Consider the following 27,778-nt stretch of genomic DNA (forward strand, 5'->3'; position numbering starts at 1 on the left):
GGATGAAATAATATATTCACTCTCACAGATGGAATAGGATTCTCCTTATCTGACCGATTTGTCCAAGTTGGAAAGGAAATTTATACCTTGAGGGCACTAAAACCCATCTCCAAAGCAGCAGGCTAGTGACTTAACTGCTGGGCCATCCTTTCTTTGCAAATGAGGGTAAGTGAGAAGAGCAAATTCCAAAGAACTGGATGAATTGAGACTCTATTGTTCTTATGTGAAGTATATTTATTATGAGATGCCTCTAAGTATTTTGGGTACAGAAGAAAAGGGCATATGTAAATGAATGTGTTCTTCTGCATTTTTGAAAGGACAATCAGTGAAGAAAATATGGATTGCTAAAAATATTCCCATTTCCGCTATGTTTCTATACATGAAGATCAACTATCAAATGTTACTCTTTACAGCAAAAGAACACTTGAGCTGGGTATTGCTCAGGAGTCTTAGCACGTGAAGGGAGAATGAAGCTTTACCAAAAGTTTATCTGAACTCTGAGAATTTAGGATGGATTTTTGTTATGCACTTGTGCTGTTGTTTTTGTTTAAAAGAACCTCAAAACAACAAAAAGATCACAACTATTTGAAACCAAAGACTTTCAGTGTTATCAGACTTTTGGAAGAACACTTACAGGGGAAAATGATGATAGCAGTCTTTATCTGACAACAGGTTGAACTCGGAAAGGACACAAAATTGATACTTCCCTTCTGATAAAAAATACTGTATTGCCAAGTTTCCAATTTTCATTCAATGGTTGGGTTTGCTGCTTTCCTTCAATGCCAGAAATATTAATTTTTCAAATGTTTAATTGTGTGGTCTGGCTGTCATATTAATAAGTGCTCTAATATAAATTGCTTTATTCTTTTAAATAAATAATTAATACATCCTGCTAGTGCTTCCCACTCAGAAAGATAGAAATTATGTCAAAGCTGCTATTCTTTCTATTAATATAACTATATATTTGACTCTTGTCAAATTTATGACTATTATTGTTCTCAGATCTGCAATACAATCGTCTATACCATGCTTAATGAACAAACTATAGGTTCCCAAATATTGGATGGTTATGAAGATAAAAAGGTGGGAAAAATTATAAAAACACTAAAAAGGAGGATTACATTTATTTTGTTTTCTTATACTCTGTGCCCTGAATTGATAAATATTGATATTACTAGACAACCCTATCTACCTAAAGCCTCTCATAAAGGCTCTAGTGATGCCTCCTGGTAAGGGAAAAAAATGTCTTTTGGAGAAAGTCAAAAAACAACATGGAATTAACTTGCCAAAATAAGCATGAGATAAAATAAGCAGTAAGCATGCACCTCCATTTAATGAAAAAGCAAGACCCTATGGAAAAGGACATTTACACTCGAACAGAAATCTCAGTGTCTAAAATTTGATCTTTTAAAGTTATCTACTTTAAAAAAGACTATCTTTAATAAAACATACACATTAATACTGCTAGTGTAGGATGAATATAAGAGTGGGGGAATACAAAGCTGACAGAAATACTTTCATACAAATATTTTGTTTGTATACAAATACAAACTGGCAGCGCAGAAGTAGCAAGACAACAATTACCCTATTCAGTCTGCTGTGACTAACACATCCAGTGCCAGATAAGTGCTAGATACCCAGCTATACTCTTCTGAACTGGTAGGCTTTCTTCCTCCCTCACAAAGATGAGCTTTTTACTTTTCACAAATAAAAGAAATACAATATTCAAGAACATACATGCACATGCATAAAAGCATACATGTGCACACATGTATGTGCCAATAGAGTTCCTTGGACCTTAACACAATTTTTGGAGGGCATGCTGATCCACTACCAGATCAACAGATTGCAGTGATTTCAGGGGTCTACAAATATTTACTGAGAATATTCAGACCTCTAAAACAGCAGGTCCATGGTGTAATGAAATAAATGACATGATCTGGTGAGCCGACCAAAACCTTAGCCATAATGGCTAGATGATTCCTTTATCATTATTAATCTAGAAACTCCAGAATATTTTTTAAATTTAGAAACATAGAGCACTTGGAAGATAAAAGAAAAATCATTATTCACTAAAAAATAAGAGAATTTCAGAGAAGAGAATAAAACAAGAAAGCTGAAGCAATATCTCAACACACAGACTGTGATGTCATATTGTCCTCCTTAAATCTGTGCAGAAGGTTTTCAGGGCCAATAGAATCATAGAATGGTTTGGGTTGGAAGGGACCTTAAAGATCATTTAGTTCCAATCCCCTGCCATGGGCAGGGACACCTTTCCACGAGACCAGGTTGCTCAAAGTCTCATCCAACCTGGCCTTGAACACTGACAGAGAGGAGGCATCCACAACTTCTCTGGGCAACCTTGGCATAGTTGTTATTATCTAAAGACAGAAGCCTGTGACAGTGGGCTTGGGATACTTTTTCCTTCTATTTAAACTTTTACAGTATAGTTCCTACACTGTAAGAACTCTGCTCTTTTAGTGACCTATAAATGCTGCAGCAGTATAAACCTAAAATAATAATAGCAAAAAAAGACAGTAAATCCAGTTTAAGAAAACTCTTTCAGATGATCAAGGGTATGGTCTTACCACTTAGGGGCAAAATTATTTTTCCCTTATAAACAGCTCTCCAATGTATTTTCCCAGCTTCACTGAGATATTCATGTGACAACTATATGGCAAAAGTGTATTCCAGTTGATACAAAGATTCCTTACCCCATATATCTCATAATCTTCCCAAGGCCTGTAGATGGATATACACTTGTCCTGGTTTTGCAGGGATAAAATTTATAGAATCACTTTTCTGTTACATTTTGTTTCAATTTGTGGTCAGCTGTGGTATGGTGATCAAAGGCATTAGCAGTTAAATCCAGGGCAGCTGCCCCAGGCTGGCCCACAGGTGTATTCTATAACATTAACGTCAAGTTCACTATAAATGGGAAAGCTGCTGGGGAGAGGTAGGGTTTTTTCCCCTCCCTGTTCCTCTTGTGATTGTTGGAAGAACTTGCCACCAGACTATGAGCTAAATAGAATTTTGTGTCTTTTGTATTAGCACTGATATTGTTTTCCTTATTTTATTAAATCTGTTTAAATTTTAACCCATGAGTCTCCCTCCTTTTCCTAATTCCCCTTCTCTGTTGGGGAGGGGACATTGGGTGATAGAACAACTGCTTATCGTTTAGCCCTGTGTGCAGGCTAAATGAAGACAACACTATATGTAGAAAGTAGTTTCACGCACAGTTTCAGACCTAGGCTAAGGACAAGATCTGCCTCATAATCCAAGATAGTAATACACAAGTCCAACAAAAGAGATCCCTATAATTTCACCAATACCTACAGTAATTCAGCACAAAAAAAATCCAGGCAGGAGGAAAATTGTTCCAAGAAGACTTTCCTTCTTTCCACAAGAAGATACTGTAAATATATTTTTTTAATATTAAAGCCTTTATCTAACAGTCTCAGCACTTCTAAATTATGACCATTCTACTTGTAAACCTTAATGCCATATAGTTCTTTGAGTAAGGTCTATTCACACAGTTATTTATTGTAGAAATTTCCAATTAATTGTAAAAAGTTTTAATGAGAGAAAGCAGAAAATGAAGTTGTATTCTAAGCTAAGGCTAATTACTTTTGTGACAATTAAGAAACTACAGGGAATTCTATTTTTTCTAATTCTATGAAAAAGCAATTCTTAAAAATTATTCTTAAGATGTAGAACTTTAATTGCTAGGATTAAACAATATAATCTCAGCATCTACTGATGATAAAAGTTCACAGAGTTGACTAAATTTACTTATGTTTCAATGAAATGCAGCATGTGATTAGAAGTATTTTGGAGACTGCATGTGCTGGGCTGAAAAAAAGAACGAAAATATGTTTTAACTATATTTTAAAAGAACATAAGCCTAAAAGCCATGTTCACGCCATTGTTTCCTTGGAAAAAGAGGGACTTCATATCTCAGTTCAGCACAGCATATAAGTCTGATTAATTTTTGAGGTATAACTAATCTTTTTTTCTATTTTAGCCAAAATACTCAAATGGGGACTTGGCATTATGCGTATACTTAAATTTATTCAGGTCTGTAGAATCACCCTTACAGGTAATGGCCAAGTTAAAATGAGTTAGGCAGCTCTTCCCATGGCACAATATCTCACCTAAATACTTTAACAAAATGGATATATGCTAAAAGACTTTTGTAGAATTATTCAGATATGAAGGACTCTGGATCGTAAAATATGGAATGCATCCTATAATCATGCCAAGACAGTTACAACTGATACAAGCAGTATGAGAGAGATTTTGTCATTGAGGGGGAAGGTCAGGGATACAGATATTTATCAATAGTTGTTGGTATCTTCAAAGTAAATAAGGGCTTGGATTAATTAAGGAAAAATATTATTCTTTAAGGGCTTATTCCAGGTTTGTATTAAATCTGAATACCTTCATCTGAGTTTCATGTTTACTGGTTTCAAGAAACTGTGCAGACATCCTTGAAAAGCTGATAATTGCTTCAGTCACGTCCTAAGTAAACAAGACTAGTACAATCCTTAGGCACTTATTAGAAATATAATAGGTGACAACTGGTAATGATCATTCTGTTCACTTGTTCTGTGCAATATGGTGCCCTGAAGAGAAACCCAAAGCAGCCTAGTAGGGCAGCAAAGAGCCCCAGAAGACCAAATGGTTCCGCCAGGACATATTGGCCTCCTTGAAGCTCTATAAAGGAGCTAGTTGGAGTCAACTACGGACTGAAGAACAAGGGAACGATCTGTGCTCCATGGGACAATGACATGACACTAAAAGCTGCAGTAATCCACAGGTCATAGCTGTCATACAGATATCTCCAGACTAATTGGCAGTCTCTTAATGGGACGGCCTGCTTTTCACAAATAGAGTTACCATGTTTCCTATTGCAGAATGGCCAACACTGGTAGATTATTTCTGAGCTAATTAATTTTTTTTAGCTGCCTTTTTAGAAAAGCTTAAATTGATACGGACTTTATTTATTATTTAGTTGAAGCTTAGAAAGCAAGGTAAAAATACTGTTATTAAGGGAGAATCAGTGCAAAGCTATGGAATATATCAGGTAGATATATGCCTCCATATTGGAGGTATCAGGTAGACAACAAAAGTAAGAGAGAGAAGCACTAAACTTTCACTTTGTTTCTTTGCTCTGCTTTGTCTAACCTTTTTAGCCAAAGTTGCCCTATAAAAGGGTTGATGCTTGCTTTCTTCCAGAAGTTACAAGAGCACAGCACTTTAAGCAGGAACACAAGACTATATGTGACAAGCTGAAAGGACTGATTATTATCCTTTCTTCAAGAGATCAGTGAATAATAATATAAACACATTATCTGACCCTAGGAGAATCAGTCTAGTCCATTAGTTAGGGAAGACTGACTCTGTCTCCCCTACTTTTTTTTTTTTTTTTAATTCTGTAGGCATCCTTCCTATCCCATAGTAAGCAAAATTCAAGGCATAAAGGGATATAAAATGTAATTATTGGTACTGGCCCATATAATTTATTTCCAAGAGGAATAAATTACTATTTTTTTAAATTTCAACTAAGAATTCAGAATAAAGGATCTCAAATTTACTACAGCAGTCTTCAGATCTGTCTTTCCAATTACAGAATATAGAGCTAAAACTAAATGCCAATGATATGTATATACCACAGGGCATACTGTTTCCTTAGGTATAATGATCCTTAGACACATGATCCAATTTCTGTAGCAAATTCACATATACCCTCAGGCCCCTTTCTGACATTGTGAAGTAGTATAAAACTACTGCTATGTCCAATTTAAAAATAAAACGATAAAACTTAGCAGTAGAAGAAAATTTCTGTCTATTTCTGGAAGCTAGAGAGGATCTAGTGCTTCTGAAAATGTCTGATGAAGGTACCAGCCAATCCTAACTCAAAATTCGATACTTAATGTGCTTTAGAATGAAATTCCAAATATGTCATAGAACAGTTACTGGCTGAAAATAATACTTGATAGAAGTTATTATTTTTTTGAGGGGGGGAATAATTTATGAATAATACAGCAGAATTTTATCTGAACTTAATGAAAATGTGAAAACCTATGAGTGATTTTGATTTAAATATATGTGCAAATATTGGTACAATAAAATGGTAACCCAACTGTATTTAACATGAAGGCACTATCTGAAGTATCAAATATAACCTATGCTTCTAGCAAGAGCAGAATTGTCTGGTTCTAGGGAAAGTAAATAAGGACTACAAACACAATGCTGCATTTCTGAGAGAAAAAAAATAATCCTTCAATCCTCTGAATTCTTTAGCAAGTGGTATTAATCTATTACAATGAAATAAATTGAAAAAAATATAATCTTTTCCCCCAAAATGCTGGCCTGGTGCCACCCCAACTCTTCCTGTGCAACCTTGTGCAGGTCACAACTTCTTTTTTTCATGATCTTCAAACAGAGATGAAGATGCGTCCTGCGTCCCACTTCCTTTGTCTGCTGTTTACAGTCTAAATAAACTTTCCAGAGGAGAGTCTACAACTTCTTGGCTCATCTCGAACAGGGACTAAGCCTCAGTGCAGCCTGTAGGCATACTTAGCATAAATAATAGATAATCAACAAAAGCAGTTCCCTGCCTTTTTTGGCTGCCTTACAAGTCACCCTTGTAACCAGTCTTCAGAAGTGAGAGATGAAGGGCAAACACTTCCACCATGCTCAAAGGTTGTGCTGTGTGAGTGTTTGTGTGTGTGCAAAGACGGGAACTTAACTCTTGCACACCATTCCTGTAAGTAAACACACCCAGACGGATGCTTTCTCCACCTGCACTGGCAAACCAGTTTCGGTGTGTTGGTCGTCGGGAGCCTGAAGGCTGGAGCATGGCTGAGCTAACAAGTCTTGCCGAAAAAGCAGGGTGTGCTTGTTTGAACCTGGTGCCGTGCTTCGGCAGCCTCACAACTCATACCAGCAACTGTCTTGATCTTCAGCTCAGAGACTAAAATAAAAAAAAAAATCCTACAAATGTTTTTGATTTAAATATATGTGTAGATTTTACCAAAACATAATGGTAACCCAGTCTGGCCTTCAGTATACCACCAGCCTTCAGCCCATATCTGCCAGCAGGAGGTTTTGGAATTGTGTTAGCTGCCCCCACAGTTCATTGTTTACTTCTTTGGATCTTTGCAACAGTCTTGGCATACAAAAGAGCCACCTATCTTTCCAAGAAATAAGTCGATCTTTAGCATGTTGCCTCCTAAATGGCAGAACGCAAAAGAAGCAAAGGAGCAGCAGAAAAAGCTTGTGCAGAGCGGAGCCAGCTCACTGCCTCCAGATCGATGCAGTGATTCAGTCACTTTTCTGATTCCCACATCCAGGACCCACAAAGTCCTAGTCCTTGTCCTCCAGAAAGTTGCATGAGAAAGCAAAAAGGACAAAGGAAATTCCTCCTTTGTATACCAGGAGTCCAGAGATGGTTTAGGAGGTGGAAATGCCTACTGTAATGCAGTCAGAAATTTCAGATCACATCCAGGAGAGCTTAAGGTCACACCAGCACGACTTGCAGGTGTGCTACCAGAGAACTTTGAGCTTTATTTCACTTCCAGAACAGAGACTGGAGACCAAATTTTCAGGGCATAATTCAGATTTCAGAAAATACTTCTGAATTTCAGAATGTGTTATTGCCTGAAATGACTGTGTGTTTCCTTAACCTGACCTTGACAAGACCTGAGACATAACCAGTACAGCTACCGAACTGTTGTAAGACATTTGCATTTATTGTCCTTCGCTACTGCTTTAGTTACTCATGGATTTTTTTAAAACAACACCCATCTTAATGAAATATCAGAGTATTAAAGGGTCTGCATGAGAGTAATTGAATTTGAAACACAAGTGACTGGTAACAATATCAGTAAAATATTAGTGTAGCAGCTCCTTATCACACATAGTGTCTTTTTACCCCTCTCCCTATATTCCATTTATGACTCTAATTTCTATTTTTGAAGTTGCAAGTCAGAAACAGACAACATACTGCACTATATAATTAGGAATGGAAAAGTCCCTGCAGCCTTTAAACTGTTAGAAGAAAATATATTTAGAAGCTTGAATATGTTCCTATTCACAGCTTCAATAGAGGACACATCAGCATTTGCTTTTTTTTTTTTTTTTAAAGGTCTTAAACTCAGCTGTAAGACTTCACTCCAGGCACAAACTTGGCTAAAAAGCAGTTTATCTGTTGTTTAAAATACTTTGGACCATTTCTGTATTCTAGCCTAGTTCTGAGAACTTCCTGGGGCAAGGCTGGGGCTCTCCTTCAGTTAACCCTTTCCACCACACTGAACAGATCCTTTTATCCTTTTAGGCAGTGTGCCTTTATCACAGGGTGTCTGTTTGTTTGGGACTGTTTATATACACCTCTTGGTTGAAAATACCCACCAAGCTAATATCTAGAATCCAAGAGAGTCTGACCCCAAAGACAGCTCTTATAACATCAAATTGGCACGGTGAAATCCCATGCAGAGATATCCAACCTGCTGCTTATTAGTTTCATTTGATGTCCCCAAATCCTTTCATTAAAAGAAACAGCAAACATTGCTCCCTCGTCATCCTCTTTCTCTCCTGTAGTTAGGGAACAGGACATAATCTCTTATCTCCGGTACCTGATTTTTCATCATAAGAAGAAAGGCACTGCTAGACAAACTCTTCAAGCCGAAGGCATGTAGCTGAACTACTGGTAACACTAATTTAATTTCAGAGATGGAAACACCACCACCCATCTTTCTATTCATCTGAATGCCTCTTGGCTGTAACACCTACAGATTTATAACTGAACTCTGAAAAAAAATGCAGTTCAGTTTGAAGTTTTTTTTATTATGTTTTTTCTTGACAAAAAAGACATTGTTTTATGCTGAATAAATTCTCCAGTCAAGCCAAAAATAAATTTCATTCTAATACACTTTGAATTAAAATAAAATTGAATAAAATAAAATAAAAGGTTTGACAGTCAGGGAAACAAAAATCAAAACAACGATCTGCTGTCTTATCCAATATCAACTCCTAGAAAAACACTTTAACTACCTCTGCTTCCATCACTGAAGCTGTTGCACTTTGTACAATGTAATGTTCTTAAATTGCACTCAAAATCTCCCATTATTCAGGAAGGCATCCTCAATCACAAGACTAGAAAGAAATTCTACCTCTTGCTTTGACTTGATGAAAACTTTAAATATATTACAGAAATTGTAATAACAATAGAAACTAATGCAGGTGCATGTAAGATTGCCACTGAGCAGTACTCAGGGTATCCTTAGAGAGGAGACCCTGGTCCACAGCCTCCACCTGACTCTCAAAACAGCACGCTCACTGCAAGGTTGCTCTGACCCAGTTAACATTTACTTGTCTTTAAGGAAATGAAATAACTTTGGAAGGAAAGAATAAAATACATTGACTTCATAGCCCCTCCCGTTTAATGGTCTAATTACTCCTCTGGAAGATGTGGTCTCATGTACCACAGAGAGAGGAGGATGGTGAAGGCAGGTTCCCCTTCAGAGGTGAGCTGAAAGGTGACTTTGCCACTACTTTTGTGAATGAAGGAAGTCCTGATTTACTCTTTTCCCTTTGACACTGAAAAGCAATTTGGACCTCATTTTGTATCAAAAAAAAAGTTTGCCCAGCTTTAGCATAGTAATCTGAAGTCTTTTTAGACTTGAAATTTGTAGATAGCAAATTTTTATGCAGCGATGCAGCCAGCACTCTATTGAGAAATGCTCACAGGGCAAGGGAGACTTAAAACTAGCTTATTCAAACAATTACAAGTCAAATAAAGAAACTGTATAATTTAAATAAATTGTCACATCTATTGAAAACTTTCAAAAATTTACTACTGTCAAATGCACTAAGCATTTATATTTTAAATCATTGATTTCCAAAAAAACCTTGGTAAGCAGTTAATCTGAGGCAATTCTTAGCTGTAGGAGTGAATTTGTTACTAAAATTCCAAAACTAATACTAATTTCAAAATCAATAACTTGACCTTTATTATTATTATTATTATTATTATTATTACTTGAAGCTATAAAAAAGCTGAAGTTTCAGAAACTATATGAATGCTCACTGCATGGTATTGACTTGGTATTACTTAAAATTTACTTATGATGACCTCATGCAACACGGTCAATAATATCCAGGAGCTAAAAACGCTGGTAAATTCCACATCAACTCCAAATAACCCATACAGTTAAAATTTCTCACATATCCACTCGAAGGCTGAGCCAACAACAACACTACAAAAAAAGTGACGTTCTTTTTGTGTCTGATAAAATTCAGAGAGGTTAAGGATGCCTCACAGACAAACTCAATGCAGAGTGAGGAGAGAAGCAAAACCCCACTTGGTTTAATGCTTCCCAGAAGAGCCTCACCTCCTTACACACACTTTGAGAATGGGAAGTAGTTATTAGCTGATGGTAGCTCATCTCACAGGGTGTAGCTATATGGGGTTGAGGGAGGAGTAGCTAACACCCATTCAATTTGCACACAGACAGACTCAAGCATAAACTTTTAGAAAAGTCAAGTCTAAGTACATCTATAACAGGAAGACCTCTCCTTTTTTTTTCTTTTCTTTTTTTTTCGTTTCATCACAAGCACCTTGAAAGCAGAATGATAGCCTGTCACTGTATAATGCTTATAGAGGTACAGCTGTTCTAAATCATTTATAATGAAATGATTTTCTGCAACATCAAGCCTTCAGTTATTGCTGGGCTAGCATAACTCAAGGCAAATTAACTCTCTTGTGCTAGGTAAGCCACACCTATAGTAATTTTGTACAGAGTTTATGGTCTTTCACTTCACACATTATTCCTTTTAAAATGCCCCCTGCATTAGACAGACCCCTCTCCCCCCAGCATAAGTCACATCGTCTCCAAGCAGAGTTAGGGACTGTGATACACACACATATGTCAAGGTAAAGCTGCTGGGGTGGGGATGAGCCCTTCCCTTTGCCAGACACACCAGTATAAAACACAAATCAAAACACTTCTCCATCCATAAAAGACCATTTTGTACTTATCAGACCCCAGATTCCTACCTTAACTCACTGGAAATCAAGTACGACTTTACTAAAACAATAGATTTGAAACAGTGCAGAACAGACACAAGCGTGAGGTGATTCAGGCCGGTAGCTCTGCCAGACAAAGTCAGCAGCCACTGGCCAAATGCCTGGTCAGCGACTGATCAGCCGGTAGGCCTGACAAGCCCATGTTTTTGTTTAAATGTTTGTGTTTGATTGCGAGCTCGTGACAGCGAGGGGAAGGCAGAGGAAGCGGACAGCTCAGTGCAGGCAGGAGAGGGCAGGGAGGGGAGGGGGAAAGCAGAGGGTGGGCAGCGGGGTGGGCAGGATGCTGGGGCCTGCAGAAGCTCCAGAAGGTTTCCCTGAAACGGGCTCTAAACTTGTGTCAAATTTTCTTTATTAACCTCGTTCACAGGATCTATAGGAACTACTATTTCCTCTTTCTATACCACCCTCCCAAAATTAAGTTGCTTCTCCCACCCTGCATTTCTTCTCCCTCTGCATTTCTCATTCAGCTCCATACTCAGCTTTGGTATCCTTTGCTCTTACCACATTTTTCCATTCCTCCGTCCGTTCTCTAACTCCCCAGTTATCCTCAGTCTCTCTGCGTCTCGTCTCCTGCTACTGCCATGTACGGTGCTTTCCTGCTGAAACTACTCCCACTAGCAACCGAGCACTGAAACTCCCAGCGCATCCAGCCTCTGTCGAAAGCTCAGCTTGATCTGGGCGGCTCTGGCAGCCGGCAGACGCAGCAGCCTCTAATGGTGGCCAGAAGGAAAACTTCTGCTCACAGAACAAGTATTCATGTCTGCCCTTCAAAGCCAGAGGCCAAAGTGGGGCAGCGGAGAGGCGAAGGATGAGAAGAACAAGGTGTAGGTAGCTGTGGGGTGTTGTGAGAGGAAGGTGTTGGGATAAAGAAAGGGGAAAGAAAAACAAAACCCTGTAAAGTCTGAGATGAATGAAGGCACCAGGAAGCTGCAAAGCTCCTCCCAGCTGCAGGGCTGCTCTGCAGGTCGTGGAAGATGCCCCAGGCGTAGGTGTGGTGGAGGGCAGGGACGGCTTCCCAGTCCTGACTTACCCTCCGAGCCCTCCGGCTTAGCTGGCTCCAGCGCCATGCGGGGGCTTCGAGGCCCGGAGGCAGAACAGCTGCCTTGGCCCGGCCTTGGCAAGTCCGGCCTGGGGAAGGATGCGCCTCTTCCTTGCGACTGAGATATGCTTTGCCTGCGAAGTACACCAAACTACTCAGTTGTTCCTCACTGGTGGTTAAAATGCTCCCAACTGACACTAGCACTGTCTGAAGCGTATTCAGGTTTGTGCAGGAAAACCAGTTACAACGGATAACCCAGAAGGCAATTCCAAATTCAGTATTTTTACAAGCACTTTTCATCTGGGGCTCTCAAAGTGCTTTGCAAATATGAACTCGTTTAAGCTTCACAATAACCCCCATGAGGCAAAGATAATGATCACTATATGCATTTTATAAAAGGGGAAACTTAAGCACAAAAAAGAAAAGTGTTGCCGCAGATCAGGTAGAGCATGTTGAGAACAAAACTAAGCAGTCCTGGTCCTGCCTCCTCCCAGGTGCTTGCACTAACAAGTAGAAAACCCTCCCTTCCACTCTGGCTTGATTGATAATAGCTATTCCAAACAAAGGTGTAGTGTTGAAAAAATGAAGGAGGAAAAAACATGTAGTTCAAGTTCAGTAAGAAACTTCAGGAATTTCAGAGCATCAGTACCATTAGGCTATTCACTTAACATAGAGATAGCTGCAACTTTGAGTAGAATGCAAATAGGTAAGTGAAAAAAAAACAACTTGCTTTTTGTAATTATGTGATTCAGAGTAACATGCAGAATGGCATGAGGTAAGCAACACATCCAAATAAAGTACTCACACATCTTGCAAGTTTGATATTAAAACTCACATGCGATGGGGAAATAAATTTAAAACCCGTGCCCTAACATCTGCAGTAAAAGCATGGCAAGGAATGTGATAACAGTGATGAGGTACTGTCAGGAAATATGCCTTGGCTAAAGTCTGAAAGTCCAAGTGTTTATTCAAATGAAAGCTGAGAATTTTGACTGCGTATGAACAGACTGTCTCACTATGTATTAGTGGCTTTGGCTGTCAGAAGCAAAAAGTTGACCAATCTTTTTCATAAAAGTTTTAGAATCAGATCTTTGTTGGTTATAAGGAACTTAATTTTTTTAATGATAGCTTAAGTCAGTTCCTTTTTCATCCAAAACCTTATTTTCAGGTTCAATGGGAATTGAAAGAAATGAAGAATTCAGCAGTACCCCAGAGGGTTACACCTGTCGAGTACAGGAACAGATGTGAAAAATTTTTTCCTTGACTAGCGCCAGACTCCACAGAGAGCTGATGATTTCTAAGGTATGTAACCACAGAAGGCTTCTTACTCCAGATAAATTATCACTGAGCTATTTAAATTCGTAACTGCAGTAGCAGAGCAAACATGTTGATGAAATAATCACTTGGATTTGGCTGTATAGTGCTGTTCTGCTGCTGCAGCACTCTGGGGCAGTTGTAATTTCAGGCAGGATGGGTACTAAAGGAACTCTTGGGAGAGAGCCCTGTTAACCAGTTCAGTACCACTGCATGAAATACCTGGTGCAATGGGCATTATGTAACTGCAGTGTATCTAAAGTCATAATAACATACTACTTTGCTTAAGTGTTATTCGCAAGCAGTGGTTTCAATTAGTGGAAAACAACTCAGAAACTTACAGGGGGAAGAAACTGATCCTTTGTGCTACCAAAGAAAATTTCTACAACAATGTCCATCCCTGCTATCTATAGAGAGGCCCCTAAAATTCACCAGTCTCAAAGACCACAAGCCAGAGAGGTACCTTTTTCTTCCCATTAAATTCTATTCTCTTTACTTTAGAATTCAGCTGTTAAAACATAATTTCTGTTCCCTTCTTTCACCACATAAGAGAATGTTTACAGCCTAACAAATTATTTTCAAAATAGGCAAAGCTGAAATATAATCAAATTCAGAGACACACTGGGGCTCTGCAATACCAATTAAGGTATGCAGACTTCACATAGGAAATAAGAGAAAAAGAAGGATTCAGCTAAAGAAAAGTGAAGTAGTGAAGGCAAAAGAGAAGCGAATTACATGTTAACATATTCCATAAAAATAATGTATGAAAATCAGATTTTGATTTTGTGACCTGCCTTTTTTCATGTAGATGCCCTGTGGTAATTCTAGCTTTTTTTAAATTCCACAGTAGCTCAAAAAATGATACGCACAGATACACAGACAAAGAGAGTTAATAAGATCAAACTTCCTAACACAAACCAGGACAGGGTGAGCAGTCAATAATTCATGATCTAATTTATGACTGTCTGCAAAGCAAGCATGTTTTGCCTAATGGGGTGAATGTCTCTTTATTAACTTAACTACTAAATTGTATACTGAACTAACAGAATTGTCAGAGGCCTGTAAACAGTGCAGATATGAATCAGTGTTTTGTGGCAGCGCTGTAATTATAATAACATCCTGAACAAGCCGTACCCCATTGCAACGCACATAGACTTGATACTGATAGGCTTAATACGAGATCAGGAGTTAACAAACAGGGACTTAGGCAGTGAATCACAAAGCAGACACACTTCTGTTTTGATATATAATGATGGTGAAATAAAGCCAGTTGCCCAAACTGGATTAGAGACACATGACACCCCTTGTAAAGAACATGATCTCTTCTGGGAATAGCTCTTCACATTAATCTGAAAAAGCCCCTAGTTTTTTCCTATTATCACGCCCAATTCACTTCTTAGTAAGCAATCTAGAGCTGCAAACAGATACCAACAGGCAACAACTGAGTGCCTGCTGCTACTGGAGGGATGTAGGTTTCAATCTTTTCATCAGAGGTAAAGCACTATCAGCACAGCCCATGGGGCAAGGACTGAAGGGGGTCCTTTATCTAGCCAACTCTCAAGTGAGGACTCGCTTCTGTTTCCTCTCCTCCATTTCATCTTTCTTTTTCTCAGGTAAACTGCACACAACAGTTATAACAGTGTGTTTCTTAATTCCAGTTTTCAACCTTTGAATAAATAGTGTGAAATTGTAATATTTCGTCTCTGGTTCATCTTTGGTGAAACACAGAAATATTTTAAAAAATATGATCAGAATGCAATCTTTATCTTTAAATCCATTTTTCTTGGTTTTATTTTTTATTAACAAAATATGCATGAGAAAAAGTCTTATTTTCAGAGTTCCTCTCTTGCTACATATGCCTAGCTAAATTTATAACCCTTTGACACATCACAGTGGGTTAGTTGATAACTGAAGGGAACACAAATCTAATTTGTTTAAAACCTTTGCTGGTAGGCATTTAACTGAAGCCTGTAAGGCACAGAAATATGAGAGAAGGAATCACTATTCTATTCCAGGCTTTCTCCCTGATTTACTAGATGACTGAGGGCAAGTTATTTCAGTTCTTGTCTCCCATTAGCATGCGTATTATGTTCCTTTCCCCACACCAAATCACTTTGAGAGCTGGGGGGAAAAAACGATCCAATGGGGCTAACTTATGGTGATGGTAGAACAACACAACATGCCTTAAAAATGCTGCAGTTTCACAATCCTAAACCTCTTGACAATCAGTAATTAAAGTAATATCAGGAAAGACACATTTACAAAGGAAAGATAAACACTGCACAGCCTTAGTAGTTTTTAAGCTATGGAATTCAGATAGCTGAGGGTACGTGTGCTGTTTCTGATTAGTCTGCCAAAGGTAACTCGCAATCAATCTACTTTTCTCAACGTGTTTAAGTTCTCCTTACAAATATCCACACTTATAAGGAAAAAAAATTGATAGGTTCACAAACAAAAAGAGACTGGAAACCAGTTTCCTCGAATAAAGAATGAATGAAACAGCTACAGGTCCGGGCAGCTTACCAGGGCAGTGTGCCTCCAGGCACAACCACTTTCTTCCCTTTGACTCACCTCTCACATCAAGCCTCTTTCCTCTTGAGTACAGCTCAGGCTCAAATACCAAAATAACCTTTGGTACAACATTAACCCTTGAAATTCAAGCTCAAGACCATCCAAATCTCTCTCACAGTCCTGTGAATAAACTCATTCACATTCAGTCACATATCCAGTAACCGATTTTTGAATCACAGGTTCAGTAAGATTCCTAAGACTCTGAGATTGGTATAAAACATAAGATTTTAATCCTTGTTCTATCCAAGACTTTTTAATTTGTTTTTTAGATCCCAGGACCTTTTAAAAGTCACATTTTCAAACTTGTCTTCACAAAAAGGAAAAGCATGTTTCTTGTACACTCATTCGTGTAGACAGAGTTTTCAGAAAAATAACTCTACCATAATATCAGAATTGGACTGTGAGAAACTATAAACAGAAAGAATGCTTTTTGACTCAAAAGAGTTTTGATTTATGATTACTGAAAATAAATTCTTGTTTTTGGTGTCTCTGCTCTTTTAAACTTGGTCATAATTGAAAGCTTTTCATTATTCTACTACTTTTTTTTCAATCAAGTTATGCCACTACACTGTGTTTCTAGTTCCATAAGCCGATCACTCTTGTTTTCACAGAGTACGATGAATATTTTAGATTTGTGTCGCCTTTTAGAAGCCAGAATTTCACTTATGATCAATAAGTGTCAATAGAAGGAACTGCTGAGATAGTATATTGAAGTTCTTTGCTTTATCTAGGCAATTGAGCCAACCACTGCATTTTCTTCTCTGACACAAATTCAAATAAAACAGACAAAGGCACTGAGCCATAAATTACTGGAATTCTCTTTCTTCCAGAGAGTAAAAGAAGTGTAAATTCAGAACTTCTTTATTAAAAAGTAGATGTTTGCCCATGGACAACTGACATGTGTGAGATAGAAGCAGAAGTTTTTGTGCATCAAAAGTCTTAAAAGATCAAACTGTTGAGAGAAATTCTCTTTCAACTCAGTGGGGATGGTTGTTACTTCTGGAGGTTTTATATTCTCTGTCTGTCACTGACTTGAAACTCAAAGCTTCAAAGAAACATGGTATGCAGCATTCAGAAAAAAAAAATAATTTTCAGTTAGTCCCAAATTTATTACATTTACATTTAGCTAATCACATCAAAAATTATTTTTTTTGTATTCCATGAAATTATTTACTATATATGAAATTATTTTCTATATATTATATGGATATCATAAAAGATTCCACAGCTTGCTTTATTTTGCAAGATTAGGAGTTTGTGCCAGTGTACTTACCTAAAATGTCTTCTGAAATCTCAATTGTGCAGTGTATTTGTTCTTATACTAGTTCTAGAAGACAGTGCATTTCAGGGAGGGTAATATTGAAACATAGCAGTTATTAATATTTGAAAGTTCAAGAAGTCTTTCAAAATCAGGAATGTTTTATTAAAATTAATGTAGTTTAAAGTGGCTGATAACTTTTAATGTTTTTTTAAGTATTGTTGTAGAGATATGGGCCATGAAGAGGAACAAATCCATACTATGCATTGTACCTACTGTCAATAAAAGTACTGTTCTCCACTAAAGGAAAAAAATTAATTACCTTTGTTCCCGTCTCACACACAGGTTTTATCTATAAGAAAAACAATTCAGGTTGGAAGAGACCTCTGGAGGTCATCCAGTCCAACCTCCTGCTCAAAGCAGGGCCAACTTGAAAGTTCAATCATATGACTTAGGACTTTGTCCAGATGGACCTTGAATCCCTCTGAAGACAGAGATCCCATAACCTCACTGAACTATCAATTACACTGCCTTACTATCTTCATTAAAAAGATTATTTTTTTTCCTCAGACCCGACTGGAATTACCCTTATTGTAACATGTGACTCTTGCCTCTAGTCCTTCCTCTGTGCATCCCTGTTGACCTCCATGCTGGCCTTCATTGCTGCCAGGGCACACTGCTGACTCAGGTGGAAAGTACAGAATCACAGTATCATTTAGGTTGGAAATCACCTCTTGAGATCATCTCGTCAAACCCTCCCTGCTGAAGCAGGTTTAGCTAGAGCAGGTTGTCCAGGAACATGTCTGGTCAGGTTTTGAATATCTCCAAGGATGGAGACTCCACAACCCCTCTGGGCAACCTATGTCCAGTTTCAGTCACCCTCACAGTGAAAAAGTGTTTCCTGATGCTGAGATGGAGTTTCATGTGATTTAGTTTGTGTCTATTGCCTTTTGCCCTGTCACTGGGCACTACTGGTTAGAGTCTGACTCCTTTGTCTTCATTCCCTCTGATCAGGTATTTATACCTGATATTTATGTACTTATAACTATAAACTGCTCACTGGAGAGTTACTCGTTCCCAGGTGCAGGAGGTTGCATTTGCTTTTGTTGGACATATGTGAAGCTCCACATACACGTGACCTACTCCTCCACATACACGTAAAAGATTTGCAAGGGTGTGTAGCATTAAGTCCATTTCTTGCAGGTTGCTTTCACAATCTCTCTATTTGAAGAACTTCGCTCAGCTAAGTTAGATCAAAGGGATTTAACGTAAAATGCTGTAAAAGTGATTTTACAGGTTTTTATGATTTAAAAACAGACAGTAGATTTAGAAGCCAGTTCAAACAGTCCACACTGCTATATAATATGGAATATCTGCAGGCAGTCTGAGGCAAAAATGGACATGAGAAAGTATATAGTTTTTCTGTCCAAAAATCTCCCATTCTCAGGTAATTCAAAACTGGGCTTTTGCTAGGAACCTAGGTTATCACTAACTTTGACAGATGTTACTGCATGCTGTTGAGCCTTTGCTCCTATAGAGTGCCCTTAGCTGATAAACTCTCTGTTATGTAAAATTAATTATCATGTAAGTCAGTGGAGACTGCCCTAGGATAGCTCTTCTCTTCAGTGGCATATCAGTAATGATCACCCATAAATACATTTTCAGGTGTTCCTAAAATATAACAAGATCATGTCTTTGCTATCATTGTAGCAAAGTGAAACCCACTTACCAGATAAAACAAGGAAAGGAGGAGTCTTTGTAAAATTTATGTTTACAAATGAGAATAGGAAAAACAACCATGCCAAATATATGCTTATCAATTATAACATTTTACTTCAAAATGTGCTAACAAATACTATACTTTAAGAATATTATCTAAGTCTTAGTAATAAGATAACTATACTTGTACTACTAAATTTTATCACAAAACACAAAGTTTGCCAGGTCTAATCTTAATATTGCATTAGTATGCTATTTTTTGTGGGTTTAGAAGGTCTTTCTAAGACCTTTATGACACAGTAATTACTAAATAATCATGAGTTAAATTTGCAGTAGCTAATTAGTATAGCAATGACTTATGAAATATTTGATTTCATACAAAGATAGCATGAAAAAATACTGCAATGGCTTCTGTCTTCTTAATAGCTTAAACTAAAAGAGCTTTCAAAAGTAATTAAAAACTGTACTAAAAAGATATTATTATTTTTTTGCAAGGGATTCTTTCTTATTTGTAGAAAGGTAGATGCAGGTTTAAGACACTCCCCCCCCCCCCATGCTGTTCATCATGTCTAATTTGATAGCATGATTTCCCATGCTCTGTTTTGCATGAAGCTCATCTGGCCCAATGCAGACATTTACAGTAGAGATCACTACAGATGAACTAGTTGAAGAAACTCCTTTTTATTTGAGTCACCAGTGAAAATATAGGCCCTTTTAAAATGTGATTCTTCTGTTCTATTTTAGATATTGACTTCAGGATGAAATGAATCACAACCTAGAAATGCTTAGGTTTTTCTTCACTGACTATTAGGAGACTCTAAGATGACTAGCTTAGGGGTAGATAGCTGCATTTTAGTCATAAAGTTACATGACATTATTCCTACTCCTTTTGTCTGCAATCTTATTTAGACCATAAATTCTTCAGACACTGCCAACCACCATGAGTCCTCAGCACTATCACAGTAAAAATAAGAATAACTTCCAAAATCAAATTACTGACCTAGTATAAGAAATATACCAAACTTGCTCTAAAAATTGTCCAAGTCCCCCTACTTTTAACTTTCAATTAAAGGAAAAGGCTTTGAGAAAAAAGTTATTGCTACCATCTGGTCACATTTCATGAATTTTGGACCATCTGATTTTGGCAAAGGCTCCCAGAGCTTAGATTCCAGTGCTGAGATCACGAAAGTTTCAGGATTTTATCCCAAGTCTTTCCAGCTAAATTGCTTTTTTGGAGCATCAGCAGGCTTCCTGACTGACAGATGGGTGGCTTTCTGCATTCAGTCCATAAGGAAAGAGAAGCACAAGGACTTTTGTGGTTACTTTTGCTTAAGAGATGTGCTACCATGTATTGGAGAACCACAAGTGATCTGTGTGTCCAGATCAGGAGCTACAGCAATAGACTACTCTGGAGGTGACTCAGAATATAGAGCACAGCCATCATGTCCTCACAGAGCAAAAAAGTGTTTGAAAACAGAGGCAAGCACCCCTCACTACTTCAGTCAAATAACAGGGAGCGTCTGCAAATAGCTATGACTATAGTTTGGCAAGTCTTGATAGCCTTAATGTATAACACCAATGCATAGTTCTTCAGCCATGAACATACAAAGACCAAGGAGAGAAGACTTTCATGCTGATATGCCTGTTTCCTCCTCCTATCCCCATATTGCCTTTTGTACTAAATGAAATGACTGGTACAAAGATGCAGATGACACCAGCAAATGCCCCTTTATACAGGACTTAACTAACCTTATCCAGTTGCTTTAAGCTACTTAAATCAGCCCTCCTACCTTAGCATAAAGGAGGTTCCAGTCATGTCATTCACTTCCCCTGACCCTATGAAAGACCCAGATCACATTTGACTCCTAGAGAATAATTTATAATAATAATGCATTTTGTTTCCAAACATATGTAACAAGTCAGTTTTTACCTGAGTCTTCCATCCTCTGCTGCAGCTCCTCCTGGTATAATCTTAGTAATGAATATCCCAGGATCATCCCCAATGTGCGGGTTATCTGTTCCTCCAGCAATACTGAACCCCAGGCCGGAATTCCCCTGGAAAAATTAAAAAAAAGTAAATGCATCACCAGATGCTAGATTTCTACAGAATTTATTTGCAGTGCAGGAGCAAAGTATCCTTGTTTCTTAAAGAAAGCACGTTATTAGGCAACTCCTTACTTGAATGCAGGTAACTCAGTCAGAAAAAATTGTCAGTTAAAGAGCAGAGGCTGCGAACACAAAGATTTCCCAGAGTTAATGGCAGAGTTAATGGATGCTTCTACAAAAACAGGATTTGACCTAAATTTAATTGTTTTCAAAAGCAGCCACATAAATTAGCATCTGAACTCCAATATGAATTTACCCAAGTCAATGAGAGCTAGAGGCTAAAACCGCTTCAGAGCTTTGAAAGCAGACTTTAAAAACCACTGTCGTTTACAAACAGAAACAGTGTATAATATTTAGCTCTGAAGCATTTTAGTACATCATTTTCTGTTCAAAAGTGATCATTGCTCAGATTCACATGCTTTTAAAAAAATCCACAAAACAAGGCTATTTCTTTTATCTTACTGATTTGCTAGAATGAAATATTTGAAAGACACATTATGAGGGTCTATTCAATAGTCCTACTTGTGAGAATATCATGAAAGATAAATAGGCGTGTACACACATACAAACACTTGCAACTTAAGTCACTGTTTTACACATGAAATTCAAACCCACAACTCTAACTCTTTTTTGGAAGTATATATTCGTTATTATGCTTTTCTGTATAAGCTCACATTTATCAGAGACATTCTTTTGAATAAATTCAATGCAATACTCGATCCTTTAAGTCTTTCTCATCCCAAAGTATTTTTATAATTAGCTATTTAGGCTTATCACAGTGATACAAGACTATTGATATTGCAGAACATGCACACTGCTGCAGATGAAATATGTTCAGGGTGCTAAAAATACTTTTATTTCACTGAACTTCTCAGATTATTGGGAGTTTGTTTCCTTCACTCCTGCTTGTGGACAGGTATCAAGTTCAGTCCTAGTGAAAAGAGCTACTGATAAAAATGGCACCTCTCTACTCTTTTTCTTCTTTTAATTTAAATCAAATCTCATTTCTGCTTTTTTGAATTGTGCTTCAATTAGTAGGTCAGAAATGCAATGCATTTTGAGTTTGAAAGCCTGCATGTTGCCTGCCTGCAGCATGTCAAATTCTCAGTTCTGTTATCAGTATTCTACATTCACAAGCGATGCAATGCTCATTACTCAAGAGATGTACATGCAATCTGCAGCTCTGCTATCAGCATATAATTGTGAATAAATTTTCAGTACTGAACTAATTTATAATCCAAGGAGAAGGATTTAGGACTACATATATCTTAATGCTTCTCAGCTAGCTATAATACGAAAAACATTATAATACTGAAACACTTTCAGTAGAGTTAATAAATATCTCCAGGCCAGCATTAAAAATCTTTGATTTAATCTCCCTTTCATCATTAGGATAATCTCACATTCAGGTTATTTGCCCAATATTTTAACACACGCCGAATTATACAGTGCACTCTACACCAACATGCACTCTAATGCACTCTAATAATACTTTAAGAATATTTTCCTGTACACTTTGCTATATGTCATATTATTAATGAAGCTAATCTTCCAACACATAAGAATGAAAAAATATCTACTTATACACACTTCAGGAAGCCTGGAACAAAAGCCTTAAAACACTACTAAAACCAAGGACAAATTTCTAGAAAGTTTGAGTGAGTAATACTTGATTTATAAGAAAAAAAAAATAAAATAAAATTGTTGGTTTTATTGTTAAATCCAAAGAGAGTTAAAAATATGCAATAACCTGTGTCTCTGAATAGAGATGGATTTCCATATGCCCCAAACCTACTCTTGATAGGGATAGAGGAAGAGCAGGGTAGCAAAGAGAAATCTGGACATAATTTTTAGTTGGTTACGGAACACAAACACCTATATCATAATAAAAAATTGTGCCTGAAGAGCTTTACTTGCCTGTTATGTGGAGTGTGCTTAGCTCTTCTTCACATAAAGTTCATTAGATTTCTTAGCAGGAAATAATTTCTGAAAAGGTTTCACACTTTCCCTGCACTCTTTTTCTCCTACCGTATTTTTTCCATTAACTTTTTGAGCTAAAAATACAGCAATGCTGACGGTAAGCAGTGATGTGGTAAAACTGCTACAGAATTCTCAGGGGACTCAGTGCTAGCCCTTAACATTTATCCATAAACGTGCATCTGTTATACTGCAAGACTATTCTGATTCTGCCCCTTAGGAGCAACCTTTTAAAAGAACAAGGCAGCACTCCTCACTGGCACTTATGTATCCAGAAAATTTCAAGCAATTATTCTGGCTGCAGTCCTCGACTTGATCAACAGGATCTACAGGCTGTCAGACACTAGCTGCCTCGGCAGTTAGGTATATCCCCGCAAGGCTTTCCTGCACGAGAAACTGGGCTGCAAATGCTAAGTACAATTACACAATTTTATTCAGTGTGGTTCTTGAAGGATCTGCATTGGCAGATGAAAAAATATTCTGTCTTTGTACTTCAGCTCATGGCCAAAAAGGCTAAAAGCATGGCTACCGTCACTCATGGGTAATTGGCCTTTTACGAGCCTTGGGTTGAAAAATAATGCAACAGAAACATTCTGGTTAAAAGCTACTGTATTTCAGTTCTGAGCAACAATTCTGATGTACAGATCTCTCCTCTCCCATCATGCTCCGTCTTACTAGTCAGCATATGGTTGTTATATTAAAAACTCATTGTAGTTGAGGAGCTGTAACTCCAAGTTCCAATTAAGTACTGTCTACTAGCACAACCTTTCTGCAAGTGTTAGCTCCACACCCTTTACTTTTTGCATCTCATTTGTTCCCATCCCAGAAAAAAGAGTGTTAATTATCTTCACAGTTTTTCTTGACGTATCTCTGTCTCCTGTCATTTCATGTTAACCAATGGAAATGTCTGCCTTCCCTCAGCCCAAAACAACAGCTAAACCACCCCTTAGCCACTGCATTTTCCAAGGTGGAACATTCACACTTTCCCTCATGCTGACTTTCATGTTTGGGAGTAGTTCCCCATAAATATCTGTCAAGTTAATTCACTGCCCTCTTTCCTTTCCAAGCCTTGCTTTTCTTGGATGCTTACAAAGCAAGTTATCAGTGAGCTCAGAGGCCTAGTGACAATGCAGATAAATGTGTAATAAGAACTAATAGCAGCTGATACAGAGGAGAAGAGGTGTAAAACAACAGAATTCTTCCTCCTTTGGGATACTCCATTGATACTTTTTAATTGAGATTCATATTTAGGCTTAAATATGCTTGCCTGCTTTGTTTCAGGATTCTTTAGTAGAAGAGATTTAGACAAAAATCCCAAAACATATGCAGGGGACAAAAAACTCTGAACAAGTCTCAGATCTACTAACTTTAATGGCATTGCTCAAACATCATTATTCCCCTGTCCAAATATATAAGGGTCCAGATCCAAATCATTTTATGTTGAATTTGTGTTAGCTGAATTATCTCTTGACCTAAATATTGCCATCTCTTTGTCCAAGTTCTCAATTGCTACTACTGTAAAACTCTCATATAATTAGTTACTGACTATAAGGGCAGATTTGCATAAAATTACTCAGCAACAGATGCATTAATGTATTTTTTTTGTTAATTTAATTTCTTACTAGCTTCCCAGCCTTTTATTGCAAGGCCTCAGTAATGTACTCAGTCTGACAAAAGGCTTAGCATAGTACAACATGCCCAGTTTGGCTTAAAAAAATGTTGCCTCAGTTTTCTCCTGTTCATGCTGGATATCTCATGCTTCTCGGAGATTTACCATCAAGCTCAAATTTCTCTCTTGGCTCAGCTTTACTTTTCAAACAGAGAAACTTAGGTCAAACTACCAAATCAAAATAATTTCTCCTAGCCCAGCCCCAGAGGCCTCCTTTGTGTTGTCCTCTGAAGGGAAGGTCTGTACTTCTTCTTAAGGTTTACTACACAAGCCTGCCCCTTTATGCCTTTCTCAGATGGGGCTTTGCACCTCCGCAAGGATCACCTGAGTTCTTTATAGCTCAGTCTGAGCAGGAAAGAGGTCTGGCCATAATTATTCTGGCCCTGGGGGACAGACAACCTCCAACAGAGACACAATATCACTTCAGATGACTAGCGTTATACCTTCTGCCAACACTGAAACACAACACTTAGGGTCAGAATAAGATGATGGATGATTCACATGCCAGGGAAAGAAAATAAAACTTGCAAGTTCTGGCCAGTTTGAATCTCTTCCCTCAAGACTTGTTATACTGCCAACATAAAGATCACAAAAATAAAGTAGGAATCCCCAGCAGGTAATGGTTTTGGACAGCCAGAAGGGGATGAGACCCACTCTTCTTACTTAGCCCTCCATCTTGCTTTATTCTCCTTTTACACACCACTATGAGCAGCCATATAACAGGCCTCTTCTTCATAGGTTGCAGTATTTTTATTTTGTCAGAGAGTAATCCTCAGAAGGGCTCCACACTGACTTCCATAGAAACAGAGTTAAGTAGACACTGAGAACTTCTGAAATTATTTTCCCATGACATTACAGCTCTCCATGGATGATAGCCTTTCAAACACTTCTACAAATGATTTCCTCCTTATTGTGCCTCGTTTTTTTCCTGTTTTCTGTTCAAGAGCTGCATTTCGCCTTACAGTAGTTTGATTACAAGTGATGTAAACTCATTCGGCCTTTAACAAAATCACAAAAGAATATAAGTCCACAAAGCAGAAATGAGATCAGAAATGCACATCAAGAGCAGACAGAGTTCTTCCCTGTATAAGAGCCAAGTGATTTGTATTTTACCACACTAAATAAGCATACCACAATCACAGAGATGTTGTTTTCTGTTTTAATTTCTTTTTTTTTTTAAATTCTAATCAATAAGGTGACAGCAGAACTCAGTGTTTGACACCAGCTTCACACAGACTCTTTTTGAATGACTTAATTACTTCAGTACTTCTAAAAGAATTTCTAATAACCTTCTGAAGTGACATGATTTTGAAGCTCCCTGGCATTTGAGTTAGAAAAATAATAGATGTGAACGGCACAGCATTCACTTAACTATTGCTGCAATCTCACTCTGTCATGGCAGTGTACCAGGAAGCCTGTTTCATGGAGTCCATCAGTCAGCAAAAAGTCCAAGACAGAACAAGGAGCTGTATAACAGAATAGTTTCCAGAGCCTGAAAGTTGTTTCAGGTGATACCACATACTCCCACAGCCTCTATGACTGAAATAATCTTTGTATTTCTTTTTACTTACAGGTTTAAGGGAGCCATTTTGCTGAGCTGTTAAGGAATATAAGTGAATGTTAACAAAGCTGTAATGTGTTGAGCTATGCAAATAGTAAAGAAATAGTGATATGTGAATAACAGCATTGACACAAGTCAAGCCTACAGTGCTTTCCACTGTATTCAAGGGTTTTGCCCAAGTAAGGACATAAAGTTTCCATCATATAAGATTGTTTTCCTGCTTCACAGAAAACCGAAATCCAAACTCACTATCACAGAAATGTATGATGACTCTTCCATTAGGCCCTAAGAAATACTACTTTTCAATAAATACAGAGGAAGTTAAGAGTAGTCACACTGTACGTGTTTGTGGATGAAGCATTCAAGTCCGGTAATGAGATCTTGTAAAAGAGAATCAAAATTCTTGAACCTCACTGCCTTGTGAGCTGACATTTGTTGCTGTTTCTTTGTGGAAAGTTTTATTGCTTGGGGAAGAGAAGAGAAGAGAAATGGAAAGGGCAGTAATAATATACATCTGCAAAGTGATGCAAACTTTTGAAGAAAAGTGATAGGGCAAAATGGTTAATTATATAATAAATAACTTAATCTGTGATTTGTAATCCTGTAATAGTTCTTCTTCTTCTGTTCACCTTTAAAATTTTGAGACTTTAAAGAAATCTCTTGCCAAAACACATGTTCATAAGAATTTTACGTATTAAAGAAAAAACAATCAGAAAACACTGCCTGTGTTCATTATTCTTAATAGTGTACCTAAAATACTTATGATTTTATCTCAAGATGTTTGTTTTGTTTTGTTTTGTTTTTTTTCCGTAGGCTTCCTACCTCTACTCTGGTGTTCACAGACAAACTTGTGGAATGCCTTTCTCTCTCACATCTTTTACAGATGGCTTTAAAATATGAAATGCTGCCTAGATTTGCAGTTATTGTCAGAGCAAGTTTAGTCAAGAGAAAGCTCACAAAATGAGAGCTGACTCATTCCTAAACACATGCTATATTTTTTCTCTCTTCCTTTTATTACAACTTTAAAAGACCGTATCAACTTTGTTGCTTCACATTCCTTAAGAAGTTGTCAGTTGAATTTTACAATGGGAATTATCCGTCAGCTTTTTAAGAACACTAATGATTTGTAGGTTCAGTAAATCCTCACCTTTCTTTAATCTAAGCAATGCTGGCTTTCTCTTGTTTATGCAAAATTTCAAAATACTTTAACACAAAGGTAAGTTTTATCCTCTGAAGTCAGTGTACACTTGGTATGCATTTGACAGAATTTCAGAATTTGACACACATGCATCAAAATCCTAAAGCTTTTCAGCTTTGGCTGCTACAGGCAGAGAACTTTCTCACTCTGTGTAAGTACTGCACACTTTTCTGGTAGTGGTGTTGGCTTTTTGTTAAAAGGAGTTTTACTTGGTATTGCTTTTCAAGATTTCTAATGCAGCAGCTTCCTGTAAGTAAATGTTGCTGTGAGGAAA

At 37.6% G+C, this 27,778-nt stretch overlaps 1 protein-coding gene across 7 annotated transcripts in view; it reads right to left on the reverse strand.

The window, feature by feature from the left end:
* Window positions 1–27,778, reverse strand: part of DLG2 (discs large MAGUK scaffold protein 2) — a 1,096,363-nt gene that overhangs the window by 352,307 nt on the left and 716,278 nt on the right. For all 7 annotated transcript variants that reach the window (XM_068425103.1, XM_068425108.1, XM_068425110.1 and 4 more), the window contains one exon: window positions 20,924–21,048. In XM_068425103.1, coding sequence (XP_068281204.1) covers window positions 20,924–21,048 — 125 coding nt within the window. The remainder of the gene's footprint in view (window positions 1–20,923; window positions 21,049–27,778) is intronic.

Source organism: Nyctibius grandis, chromosome 2 (assembly GCF_013368605.1).
Source record: "Nyctibius grandis isolate bNycGra1 chromosome 2, bNycGra1.pri, whole genome shotgun sequence".
NCBI lineage: Eukaryota > Metazoa > Chordata > Aves > Nyctibiiformes > Nyctibiidae > Nyctibius > Nyctibius grandis.